The sequence below is a fragment of the Echiichthys vipera genome (genome assembly GCF_963691815.1).
Source record: "Echiichthys vipera genome assembly, chromosome: 16".
Classification (NCBI taxonomy): Eukaryota; Metazoa; Chordata; class Actinopteri; order Perciformes; family Trachinidae; genus Echiichthys; species Echiichthys vipera.
In genome coordinates this window covers 27,503,189-27,515,602 of record NC_139841.1, presented here as the reverse complement: position 1 = coordinate 27,515,602, position 12,414 = coordinate 27,503,189, and the positions used below count along the sequence as shown (strand labels likewise).

Sequence of the window (12,414 nt, the reverse complement as noted above, 5' to 3'; positions counted from 1 at the left end):
TAGGCAGCAAGAAGCATTCTCCGAGGCCCAGGTAGTGTGAGTACAAACGGGCCTGGAGGGGGGGACAAGGACCCTAAAGAACGGGGCACGGGACGGACGCACAGTGGGAGTACGCCCTAAAATCCACACACACACACACACACACACACACACGTTCCTATTACACTTCTGCCCTTAGTACAAGCCCGACTCAAGTTGGAAGTTCCCGCACTTATTTACATGTACCCTGCGAATGTCTCCACAGACACGGATACTGGGATAATATGCAAAAAGACAAGTACAAGTGCTTTCATTCGTGGGTCACATGACCAATAACCATTGTTTTAACTCACTCTTTGATTAATAGGAACTTAAAAGACAATTAAATAGATGAATAGCCTGGAAACTTCCTCCAAACTCATCATAACCTCCATGGATGTGCTGTTTTCTAGTCTGTTGCACTTGGTTTCATTATAAAATAAAAGTGAAACTTGGTTTATTCTACCCATGACTCACCGAGCGCTGCCATGAACTCGTGGCAGCCCGGGAGCCTCCAGAGCTGCACGCTTATCGACACCTGAATGGGAGCCAGTGAGAAGTCCTGCTCTTTGTCGCCCGACTGCAGCTGAACCAGCACCTGGTGAAGCTGCGGAGAGGAGCACATACCATGATGTCACTGTGAGGCTCCAGTGAGTCTGAGTCTGAGTCAACACTGATGTGCCACCTTCTCAGAGCTCAAGTCGATGTGAGACACTTACCATTGCCACCATGCTTTTAACCGCCTTTGTGAGGTGGGTTTGAGAAAAAGAGGAAACAAAACTTTAGGGGTTATTTCTGCGTAACTGTTGGGTTTGAGTCACCGCACACTCAGCCATGCATGGATGATGACACCTGATGATGAGGCTAATGTGGTGCATGGAGGGCTCTGATAAGCAAAGAGGGAGGTAACTAACAAACAAACACAGTAGCTGGATATAAAACATGACAGCAGAGTGAGATGTGATGTGTCCTCATTTTCCTAATGAGTTTATGTCTCAGTCTCTAGTTTCAAGTCTTCTTCAGATCAGCAGGATGTTCATTTAGTAAATGATGGTCCATTTAGAGTCAAACAGACCAGAAAGCAGGGGAACTCTTTAGGGCGGGGCTACACGACCACCTGCCAATCAGGATAGAGGTTTAGTATAGTAGTAGTGTATCCACGGCAACTGTGGACATTAAACTAGAACAAGTGAACTTGGTTTTGGGTGTTGTCTGTGTTAAAGTCTCAGGACTTTGACCCTCTCGGTTTTCACTTCATCAAACTTCATTAGAACATTTTGGTCGCCTGGAAATGTCTTTTCAGTTGCACCTCGCTAACAAAGCTAACGTTAGCTAGCTAGTGCTAGTGATAACTGCCAATATTCAACTGGCTCTGTGTCACTGCAGCGAATGGCGCTAGCAACCAAAGCTCCACCAGCCCTTAAAATGTCACATTTAAAACCAAATGATAGTCCTTCTGTACTTTTACTGATGTAATGGGAGTATTTCAACATTGTTGCATTAGGGCTTTAACTGAGTGCTGAGCCACGACACAACATGACGGTACCTTATGAATGAGCTGTTCTCCGGCCTCAGATACTGTGACCAGTTTGCAGAGAGCCTGCAGAGCTTGAGGAGTGAGACCTGAGGAAGGACACAACGGTAAAGAAACATTAAAGGGAGTTGGAGTTGTTTGGTCCATAAAATGGTGAAAAACATGGAACAGTGTTTCCAAAAGACCAAGACAACGTCCTCAAATGTCTTGTTTAGTCAAAGATAGTCAAAGAAAGTCAAAGATATCGGGTTTTCTGTCACAGAAGAGGAAAGAAACAAGAACATATTCACCTTTAAGAAGCTGAAATCAGATCATTTTGACTTAAAACAATAGATTGATTATAAAAAATAGCTGGCGATTAATCTAGTAGTTGACAGCTTATCGATGAATCGACCTTAAAGCAGAGATTTCACGTCTTGATCATGACATTCGATTGCTTCAGATGTTTTATCAGTCTGTTGTCGCGAGCACCATCTTCTTCGCTGTGGTGTCCTGGGGCGCGGGCATCAAAGCAAAAGACGCACTGAACAAACTCATAAAGGAGGCCCGGTCTGTTGTTGCCACCCTCGAGGAGGTGGTGGAGCACAGGATCCTGGCAAAACTGCTGGTGATCACGGACAATGTCTCTCTTCCCTACCACGAAACCCTGGACGAGCTTCAGAGCAGCTTCAGCAGCAGACTTATTCGACCTCGCTGCTTAAAGAACGGCACGGGAAACAGTTCCTACCTGCTGCCGTCAGACTCTACAACGCTGCACAACAACGCTCAGGAAACACATCATTCAAGTGACTTAGTTCTGAAATCTACCACTTCTCTCTTCATCTAGCACCTTAAAATCCACAGAGTATGTTGTAATATAGTGTTTTAAATTTGCAGTACCGTACTCTTACCTATCTATCTATCTATCCATCTATCCATCTATCCATCCATCCATCCATCCATCCATCCATCCATCTATCCATCTATCCATCTATCCATCTATCCATCCATCCATCCATCCATCTATCCATCCATCCATCCATCCATCCATCCATCTATCTATCTATCTATCTATCTATCCATCCATCCATCCATCCATCCATCTATCTATCTATCTATCCATCCATCCATCCATCCATCCATCTATCTATCTATCTATCTATCTCTCTATCTATTTTGGAGGTATGAGCTTTATGTAAATCCAGTGTGAGTCGTGGTCCCTGGAGGGACTTAAACAGGTCGTTACTCTGTCAGCGTGATTGACACGAGAGACATTTTGAATAATAGAAAAGCCGTGTTACCGAGCAGGGACTGGAGAGTGGTGCTGCACTGCTGCAGCCGATCCCCGGGGTCTGAGGTGGGGAAGAAAACCGCCGCGGGGAGGCCACCACCGCTGCCAGAGAAGTCCAGCCGGAAACCCACCGCAGACAGGAGGGCCTGCCACCCGGGCACCCCGCCGACCTTCCCCCAGAGGAAGGAGAGCGCACACGGTCATTAACAGAGGAGACACAGAGGCTGACATTTAAAGACAAAGAGACAGAACAACACACACACACACACACACACACACACAGACCTTATTCTCTACACTCTGCTGCGACGTGTACATCGGGTTACACTGGCCACTCTGAATGCGCTGCAAAGACTTCTCAACCTGCAGAGAGAAAGAGACGCAGTTCAAACACGGGCCTCCTGACGTTTGTGCGCGCAACTGACATTGACTTTCATTTGGTGGAAGTGTTCTTGGGGCTTGGGGTCTCACCAGGTGTAGCAGCACTCTGAGGGCGTCCCTGGCTCTCTCTGGGTACTGGAGGATCTCTGCCAGAGCTTGTGCAACTAGCGACATGGGGCTGTTCAGCTTCACGTCACTGCCAATCAGCACGTACCCTGGAGGAAACACACACACAGTAAAGACATTTCCACACCAGATGATGTTGTTTTGGTTAGACCGGTCATTTTAAGCCAAAATAGGGGTCACGTTGAACAAATTGCAACAGAATGAAACTGATTTTGTATCCTCAATATGTCCTGAGTAAGTGGAAAAACACCCAGGAGAATCCCAATAGGGGGAAGTTCCTCACCTGAATATGGGACTACCTATGACTGAGGTGATTACTTACATCAAGTTTTTTTTAAATGGTTTGTTCACATGGTTCATTCTCCAGGTAGGGAATGAGTCCTGACCCCAAGTGAAGGAGTTCAAGGACCTCGGGATCTTGTTCACGAGTGAGGGGACGATGGAGCGTGAGTTTGGCCGGAGAATCGGAGCAGCGGGGGCGGAGCTGCAGTCGCTCTACCGCACCGTTGTGATGAAAAGAGAGCTGAGGAAGACAAAGCTCTGGATCTACAGGACAGTCCTGGTTCCTACCCTCACCTGTGGTCATGAAAGCTGGGTCAGGACCCAAAGAACCAGGTCCAGGTCCAAGCGTGTGAAATGTGTTTCCTCAGGAGGGGGTCTGGAGTCTCCCTTAGAGAGAGGGGGAGAAGTTCAGCATCCGTGAGGAACTCGGAGTAGAGCCGCTGCTCCTTTGCGTTGAAAGGAGCCAGTTGAGGTGGTTCAGGATCATCTGGTAAGGATGAACCCTGGGCGCCTCCCTAGGGAGGTGTTCCAGGCACGTCCAGCTGGGAGGAGGCCTCGGGGAAGACCCAGGACCAGGTGGAGAGATTAGATCTCCACACTGGCCTGGGAACGCCTCAGGATCCCCCAGTTAGAGCTGGTTAATGTGGCCCGGGAAAGGGAAGTTTGGGGTCCCCTGCTGGAGCTGCTGCCCCCGCGACCCGACCCCGGATAAATAGGGTATAATTGGGTCTTTTTTCCCTTACTCAGCACATATTGAGGACACAAAACCAGTTGAGTTGGCTTCTGTTGCAATTTGTTTAACCTTTTATCATTAAATGACTGGACTAATGTTGGAGGTGACGCAGAATGTCGGGCATGAATGCAGCTCAACAAACATCTTACTGTAATGTGAACAGATAAGAAAGAAATCATTACATATAACATCAATTTCTGCTGCATTTCAGGCATTTTACATGCAGTAATTCTCACATATCTTCCTTATACACTTTACTGACTACTCCCTAGTCTCTCATGTTGCTGTCTATGCTCTACGTTGCTGTTATGACCCTCGATCACGGGTGTTTGCTCACCAGCCCAGTTGGAGGGGTGTGAGAAGTGTTTGCTGCTCTGCAGAGTCTTCATGGCCTCGGTCAGAGCTGCGCTGGCTTTGGTGCCGTTGAGAAGCGCCGTGTAGAAGGCGTGCGTGAAGAGTTTGGAGGCGGCTATCTGCACAGGCCACAGAGAGACGCACACACACTGGACCCCTGCAGCCAGGAAGGCTCGGGTCAGACCCACCACTCCGTCAGCTGTCACCCTGCTGCTGGACTCCGGGTACAACCTGCGGCGGCGAGGAGAGAGGGGTCAGCGGAGACGTAACGGGCTTTGTAAAACGTTAAATCTGCAGAACAAGTTTTACCTCAAAACCACCAGTTTGACGCTCAGGCAGAGGTCCAGCACATCAGCAGCAGTGAGGAGGAAGTCGTGAAGTGCCGGGCTGTCGCACACACTCTCCGCGTCACACACACTCTCCCCGTCCTCGCTCGTTTCATCCGCTCCCCTGAGGCTCTCCGGGCTGCTGGGATTCTTTGCAAACGAAGCTTTCATCCTTCCATCTTGACCCGCAGCCTCGCCCGCCGTCGACCCTCCGCACTGCGTCCTCTCCCTGGGTCGCCCGCCTGCCCCCTCCCCCCCAGCGTGCTCTTGGTTGGGGGCGAGAACCAAAGCGGCGAGCTTCCAGGATATATGAGTGGCAAAGTGGACGCACTCTGCCTGACTCAGAGCGGCGAGCACGCGCTCCTTTGTGGCGTTGGCTCCGGTCAGGGGATGACACCCCAGCTGCTCCCCCAGCCACAGAGCCTCATCTTGGGCTGAAGGTAAGGGGCCCCACAACCAGCGGTCCATGACGGAGGGGGGCAGGCGAGGAGCCCCGACCACTGCCGCCACAGAACCTCCGTCTGAGCAGAATAAGGGGCCCCCGCGACGAGGCTGAGGCTGTGGGTCAAACAAATATTATAAGGGGAATTTTCATGTATTGGCAGTAGGAGAGGGCGTTCAGAGGATGGATGGATTTCACAATAAGAGCCTCTCTGACCACACAACACAACACAAGTGACAAAACACACACAATCGACCACAAACGAGAGAAAATCTACAAATGTGAAAAAAGGTTTTGATCCCAAATCACAGCGTGGGTTTGTCTCTGCTGCTCCTTGACGTCTGGGGGTCTGAATGTGGCATTATGGAGCATTTAAGACGCTTTTGATTAATTCTAAAAAGGTAAAATAAGAGTTAAATATAGCAATAAATCTGTGGAACCTATGAGATATAATAGAGCATGAAACAGACAACACATACTTGTATTTCTGACTAATGAAGAGAAGAAATTCACTCAAATTCCTCTGAAGTTCGCAGCTTCCAGACGGTGAACACCCCCTGTCTCCCCCTGCCTCCCCCCTCACCCCTCTATGGATAAAGACGGGTTTAAAAGTGGATGTGCGTACCTTGACTGTGGTTCCCAGGCTGCCCAAAGAAGGGTCAGACCCACCACCCCGTCTTTTTGTGCTGGTTTTGCATCTATTATTAGTCATTTTGCATCTTTTTGTGCTGGTTTTGCATCTATTTTTAGTCATTTTACGTTCTGATGTCACTGTTCTGTTTCTCTCTGTGGTCATTTTACATCTATTTTTAATAGTTTTGCATATTTATGCTATAATCTTTTGTCCATATGGTCTTTTTGCATCTATTTTTAGTCATTTAGCATATCTTTGTGGCTGTTTTGCATCCCTTTAGTGGAAACGTCTGTGGGTCTGAATGTGGGATTCTGGAGCTTTTTTAACACTTTTGATTAATTCTAAAAATGTAAAATAAGAGTTAAATATAGCAACAACTCTGTGGAACCTATGAGATATAATAGAGCATGAAACGGACAACACAAACTTGTATTTCTGACTAATGAAGAGAAGAAATTCGCTCAAATTCCTCTGAAGTTCCCAGCTTCCAGACGGTGAACACCACCTGTCTCCCCCTGTCTCCCCCCCTCACCCCTCTACGGATAAAGACGGCTTTAAAAGTGGATGTGCGTACCTTGACTGTGGTTCCCAGGCTGCCTAAGGAAGGAACGGAAATGAGGCTGAAGCGCTCATAAAGGTACTCATTCGACGAGCTGCCTTTGAGCAAGGCAAAGGGGATGAGGTACAGTTCCCCCTCCAGCACCAACACCAGCTGCCTGTGTCGGCCCACGGGTCCGCTGCTGTGCATCAGGCCCTGAGGACCAAACCAAAGCATTTACGGTTAACAACAAAATAAAGCGGAAGGACGGGACCGTGAACACGCGTCTGTGGACGTACACACCCCCTCCATTGGTGCTATGAGTAGGTCATAGAGGGCCCGTAGGGGAGGTTTGCCGGTGTTGCTGGGCCGGTACGCAGGAGACGACGAGCTGTCCTTCACCGGAGACACTGTGGCGCTGTACAGACTCGTCATGCTCTGACAGCTCCTGCTCATTAAACACACACACACACACACACACATACGGAGCACTAAAACGACGGTGCTGTCATGCGTTCTGCAGGTTTTGCTCTCAAACCGGTGTTGCGTAAGATTACATTTGGACCTGACGGCGGCACCGACCTGTTGCAGAGGTTATTCCGGGACACCATGCGGAGGTATCCCGTGGGGTCGGTGGCTGAGGTCAGTCTGTTGTTCAGCTCCTCAAACTGCTGCTCTAACAGGTCCCCGGCTTCACTCTCTGTCTCGCTGCTGGAACCGACTCTGCCGAGGAGACGCAAATACACACACACACACACACACACTGTGGTTACTGCACCAGTTATCTCCAGTATTCTGCAATAACGCTACATTTGATTCACAGGACGACAACAAAACCAGTTACTTCAGTGTTGTATGATATACGTGAACATATTTCTCATGCTACCTTTATTACTTTAGAGATTAGTGATGAGACTGTAGCTTTAGCTCAACAGTGACACTGTTACACTGTAATGTCAGTGCACTGATGGTTTACTTGAGTAAAAGTGGCAAAACCAGTGTAAAATAACTCAAAATAGAATAGAAAGTCTTTATTTATTGTCACTTTGGAAAATTTGTCTCCTTATACTAGTTTTGCATCTCTTTGGAGTCATTTTGCATCTCCTTATTGATGTTTTGCATTTATTTTTAGTCATTTTGCATCCCTTTGGAGTAACTTTGCATCTATTTCTGGTCATTTTAAATCTCTTTGTGGTCATTCTGCATCTCCTTATAGTTGTTTTGCATCTATTTTTGGTCATTTTGCATCTCTGTGTGGCCATTTTGCATCTATTCAATTCAATTCAATTTTATTTATAGTGTCAAATCATAACCAAAGTTATCTCAGGACACTTTACAGAGTAGGTAAAGACCCAACAATTCCCCCGTAGAGTACGGTGGCAACGAAAACCTTCCCTATAACAGACAGGAACGTCGGACAGACCCAGCTCTGTGGAGGACGCACATCTGTCTTGACCGGTTGGGGAGGAAGAAAAGGAGAGAGAGAGAGAGAAACACAAAGATAGACAAAAGACAAAGAGACTGACACACTTCCAGAGATGCAAGCAGCCAGCGAGTAACAGTAACTATAACAATATCTATAGTAATGTCGAACATGACCCACATGTTGTGGCAGTCACCACGATCTGCAGACATCTCCTTATAGTTGTTTTGCATCTCTTTGTAGTCATCTTGGATCTCTTTATAGTTGTTTTGTATCTATTTTTGGTCATTTTGCATCTCTTTGCGGTCATTTTGCATCTCCTTATAGTTGTTTTTCATCTCTTTGTAGTCATCTTGGATCTCTTTATAGTTGTTTTGCATCTATTTTTGATCATCTTGTGTGCATTTGTGGTCATCTAGCATCTCTTCATTCAGGGTTGTTTTATGTCAGGACCCTTGACCCCTGACCCCTGACCCCTGACCCCTGGGCCTGTGCCCGGTAGGCCACAGTTCAGTCATCCATCCACGCCGCAGACACAACACATGGCTGCTGGCTACAGTAACTCCACTGCAGTGCTTCCCTCAGAAAGTTGAGCCACAGTTTGTGTGGGGGAACGTTTGCTGACGCGACACATGGTAGTGATTTACAAAGTGGTGCCAACCAAGGCCTGAAGTTGCGGGCGGGATAATTGAGTGTAAGGGAATATGGCAGCGGAGAGCAGGAGGAAAGGAAGATGGATGACACGCAGCATATGGCTCCTCCATCTTCTTAAGCTCTCTCTCCTGACTTTGAGTTTTAGTGACGACGTACGGTCACAAGAATCTGCAGCTCTGTGACGCTGCACATGCTCACTGTGATGGTACTGTGCTTTTTAGGGAGTTTTTTAGTCATTTTGAATCTTTTTGTGGTGGTTTTGCATCTATTTTTAGTCATTTTGCATCTTTTTGTGGTGGTTTTGCATCTATTTTCAGTCATTTAGCATCTTTTTGTGTTGTTTTGCATCTATTTTTAGTCATTTTGCATCTTTTTGTGGTGGTTTTGCATCTATTTTCAGTCATTTAGCATATCTTTGTGGCTGTTTTGCATCCCTTTAGTCATTTTTTGTCTCTCTTTGGTCATTTGTGGTCGATTTTTGTTTACTTGGTTATTCAGCATCTCTTTGTGATCATTTGAGTTTTTTCAGCAACATTTTATGAGTCAGGGCCCCTGACTCTCTGGGCCCCTGGACCAGTGCCCAGTTGACCCGTTCAGTCATCCATCCGTGGGTGAGTTACGTTGTTAATGACAGAATCGAACCACCTCACACTCTATCACTGAAGGAAAAGTAAAAACCTGCTGTAGTGGCTGTCCACTCCCAGAGCCTCTCTGGCGTTGCAGATGTACTGCTCCAGAGACAGAGGACCTCCACCCTGCGGGCTCCCACCACCAACACCAACACCGCCGCCGTCCTGGAAGTCCTCCACTCCACTTTCCCCCAGATACACCTCGTTAAACTTCACAATACCTGCATTTCAGGAAGAACATGAGTGAATTAGTGCTCGCTGAACTGTGTGTATGTGTGTGTGTGTGTGTGTGTGTGTGTGTGTGTGTGTGTGTGTGTGTGTGTGTGTGTACTGTTTAAAGGTGTCTAAGTGTGGGGTGTGAAATAATTAGAAAAACTGGCACAAGGATCCACATTAAAGCTGTTCGTGCAGCGCTGTAAAACCAAATTGCTCCAGAGTCAGCGTGCAGGGCTGATTTTGGGATCTATCTAAATTATTAACGAGGCTAAATGTCTAAAACTCTCGCGGCGAGCGGATCTTAAAGGCTACGGTGTTGTGATAAAAGTGATCAGGAAGCTCCCTTCAGGGGGGTCTTGGAGGAAAAGGCCACGTCACTCATTAAGGTTGAAAAAAGCGATTCATATCCAAAGGTTTATTCCCTCCGGTGGACAAAAGTCCTCATGACGGTTAGTTTAGGAGTTCACACATGGCTGACATTTCGGCCTGAGGACGGCGCGAGAGGAGAAAGATCACAGGGAGCCCAAAACGAAACAGGTTCATCCAGCGAGGAGAACGGGCGCGCTCGGTAAATGTCACAGCAATAAACACGTTCGATCGCACTCTCATGGACTTCAGCGCTCAGGGAAGTCCCAGTGTGTTAAAGTGTGTTTTTGTGGCCTTTTTGAAAGTTGAGACTCCATATAATGTTATTATAATGGGCGTTTATGCCATTCTCATGCTCTTTTATGTCTCAGAAGTTGCTGCAGCAGCTTTTGATTTGGTGCTAAATTGAACCGTTTACTTCCACTCAAGAAATGTCCAAAGTCCCACTTTAAAGACACAATCCGGAGCGGCCGGTGGCTCAGTGGTTAGAGCAGTGGCCCCCATGTAAAGACGCTGAAGGTCCTCGAGGCACCATATATGGGTTCGACTCTGACCTGCGGCCCTTTGCTGCATGCCCCCCCCCCTCTCACCCCATTTCCTGTCTGTCCTGTAAATTAAAGTCTTGGAAAACTGACAAAAAGTACTCTTAAAAAGCCATAATCTGTCAGCTATCCTGTTTCTAGCGACCCCTTTCGTGGTAAAATGCAACTGCAGGTGAGTCTGTTGCCTTGTTTTTATGCTGTGGTTTTCTGGAGGAGACGGGTTCAAACAGACTCAAACAGACGCCGGTCTCCTGGAGGCTACAGGGCCGGGTCTGACCAACCTGGCAACCCCACTGCTGGACTTATTTTTTGTTGTTGCGACGACGATCTTGAGACGCTAGATGGAGCTGTTCTGCTCTTTCTACATGTTCAACCTTTAACTGTATGCATATGATTGCTGTCGTTGTACGGCCTCGCAGACGACAACTGTAATAATGTGTGTGTGTGTGTGTGTGTGTGTGTGTGTGTGTGTGTGTGTGTGTGTGTGTGTGTGTGTGTGTGTGTGTGTACCTGTCCCCGGAGAGATCAGCCAGCTGTACAGGAAGCCTCCAGCCAGAGAATAGTAGAGGACCATGGCCCTCTGCCCGTTGACCGTCTCCAGGATGTGCTCCACAGTGACGGGGATGTAAGGGTCAGTGCTCGACGCCTGCTGACTTCCTTTCTGCCGTTCCACCAGGAGATCGGCGAAGGCTCTCGTCCGCCCTCGCTCCGCTATGGCCAGCGCCTCATCGTGCCGGCCTGAGACGACACACGGAGGAGGAAGGATAGAGGAATATGGAGGGAGATTGAAGAGAAGAGAAGGACTGAATTAGCACTCAGACGTCAGGTGATAATTAGTGCGTCACTAATGGGAACAGAGAGAGAGAGAGAGCGTGTGTGAACATGAGAGAGGGAAGGTGAGAACGAGAAAACGAGGCTCGGGGGTTCACACGGCGAGGGCGGTTAGCTCACCCAGGCTGACGAGGACTCTCTGGAGAGCCTGGTACGAGCTGGTTTGCAGATCAAACAGAGAGAGCTTGTAATCCGTGCTGTGCTGCGTCTCATGACGGATCGCCTCAAACAACACGGACGCTCTGTACAACTGAAACACAGAACAAACAAACACACAAACACATATACGTGTAAATACAAAGCCCCCACCACAGAGACTTCCTGTTTGATCCAATCAGGAAGCTCCGTCAGCGTCAGTTCTCTGAGTGTCCACTAGGGGCAGGTTTCATAACAGAGCAGTTTCTCATTGAGCCCCATGTTAAACAGGCCGTTTTCACAGCATCATTAAACCTGTTTAAGGACAAAAGAACATTCTAGTCTGTGTGTTTAGCTCAGATCTCCATGACAACACTGAGGGGGAGGGGCTAGTTTTTATTTTATTGGAGGTTAAAGTTTATGAATAATTAGGGGCGTGGCCTCTTGAGTGACAGCTAGCCTCTGGCCCTCACTTCTCCTCGGAGGTAAACGTCAGCCAGATGGACGTACGCCCCTCCCCCCAACGTCACATACATGCCCTTTTTTGGTAAGAGGAAATGAGGCGGAGTCAAAGTCTGACAAGATGGCGAGTAGGCGAGGACGATTGGATCAAGTTGAGAGAATGGACCTCGACGGAGACGCTACGTCCATTTGTCTGTGGTAAATATCAGAAATGTTTAAAAATATAAAAGAAGATCAATAAAACACGACGTGTATAAAAGAAAGAAGTGTCAGTGCAACTTCAAATAATGGCATTTTGATTGAGAAGAAATTTAGAATAAAATAAAAACGCTTTTATCTAAAAAATGGTATTTTTCAGGCATTTTTTTATGTTTTTTAATTGAAAAACAAAACTTCAAAATGTCACTGTTTCAAAGTGTTTTTGATTGAGAAATTAAGACATAAATCAGTTGTTATTTTGTTAGTTTGATTCACTTCGTTATCGTATTTTTAACTGGTTAAATAAATTGGCCATCACG

General features: G+C 47.4%; 1 protein-coding gene across 1 annotated transcript in view; it reads right to left on the bottom strand.

Annotated features, from left to right (window-relative positions):
• The window catches only part of ttc28 (tetratricopeptide repeat domain 28), a 120,460-nt gene that overhangs the window by 6,153 nt on the left and 101,893 nt on the right, over window positions 1-12,414 (bottom strand). The window contains exons 19-31 of the mRNA XM_083929594.1: window positions 11,420-11,549; window positions 10,979-11,206; window positions 9,394-9,565; window positions 7,221-7,361; window positions 6,942-7,086; window positions 6,675-6,854; window positions 5,008-5,582; window positions 4,682-4,929; window positions 3,294-3,418; window positions 3,108-3,185; window positions 2,833-2,992; window positions 1,565-1,641; window positions 496-625 (exon numbers count right to left, since the gene is read on the bottom strand). Coding sequence (XP_083785720.1) covers window positions 496-625; window positions 1,565-1,641; window positions 2,833-2,992; window positions 3,108-3,185; window positions 3,294-3,418; window positions 4,682-4,929; window positions 5,008-5,582; window positions 6,675-6,854; window positions 6,942-7,086; window positions 7,221-7,361; window positions 9,394-9,565; window positions 10,979-11,206; window positions 11,420-11,549 — 2,389 coding nt within the window. The remainder of the gene's footprint in view (window positions 1-495; window positions 626-1,564; window positions 1,642-2,832; window positions 2,993-3,107; window positions 3,186-3,293; window positions 3,419-4,681; window positions 4,930-5,007; window positions 5,583-6,674; window positions 6,855-6,941; window positions 7,087-7,220; window positions 7,362-9,393; window positions 9,566-10,978; window positions 11,207-11,419; window positions 11,550-12,414) is intronic.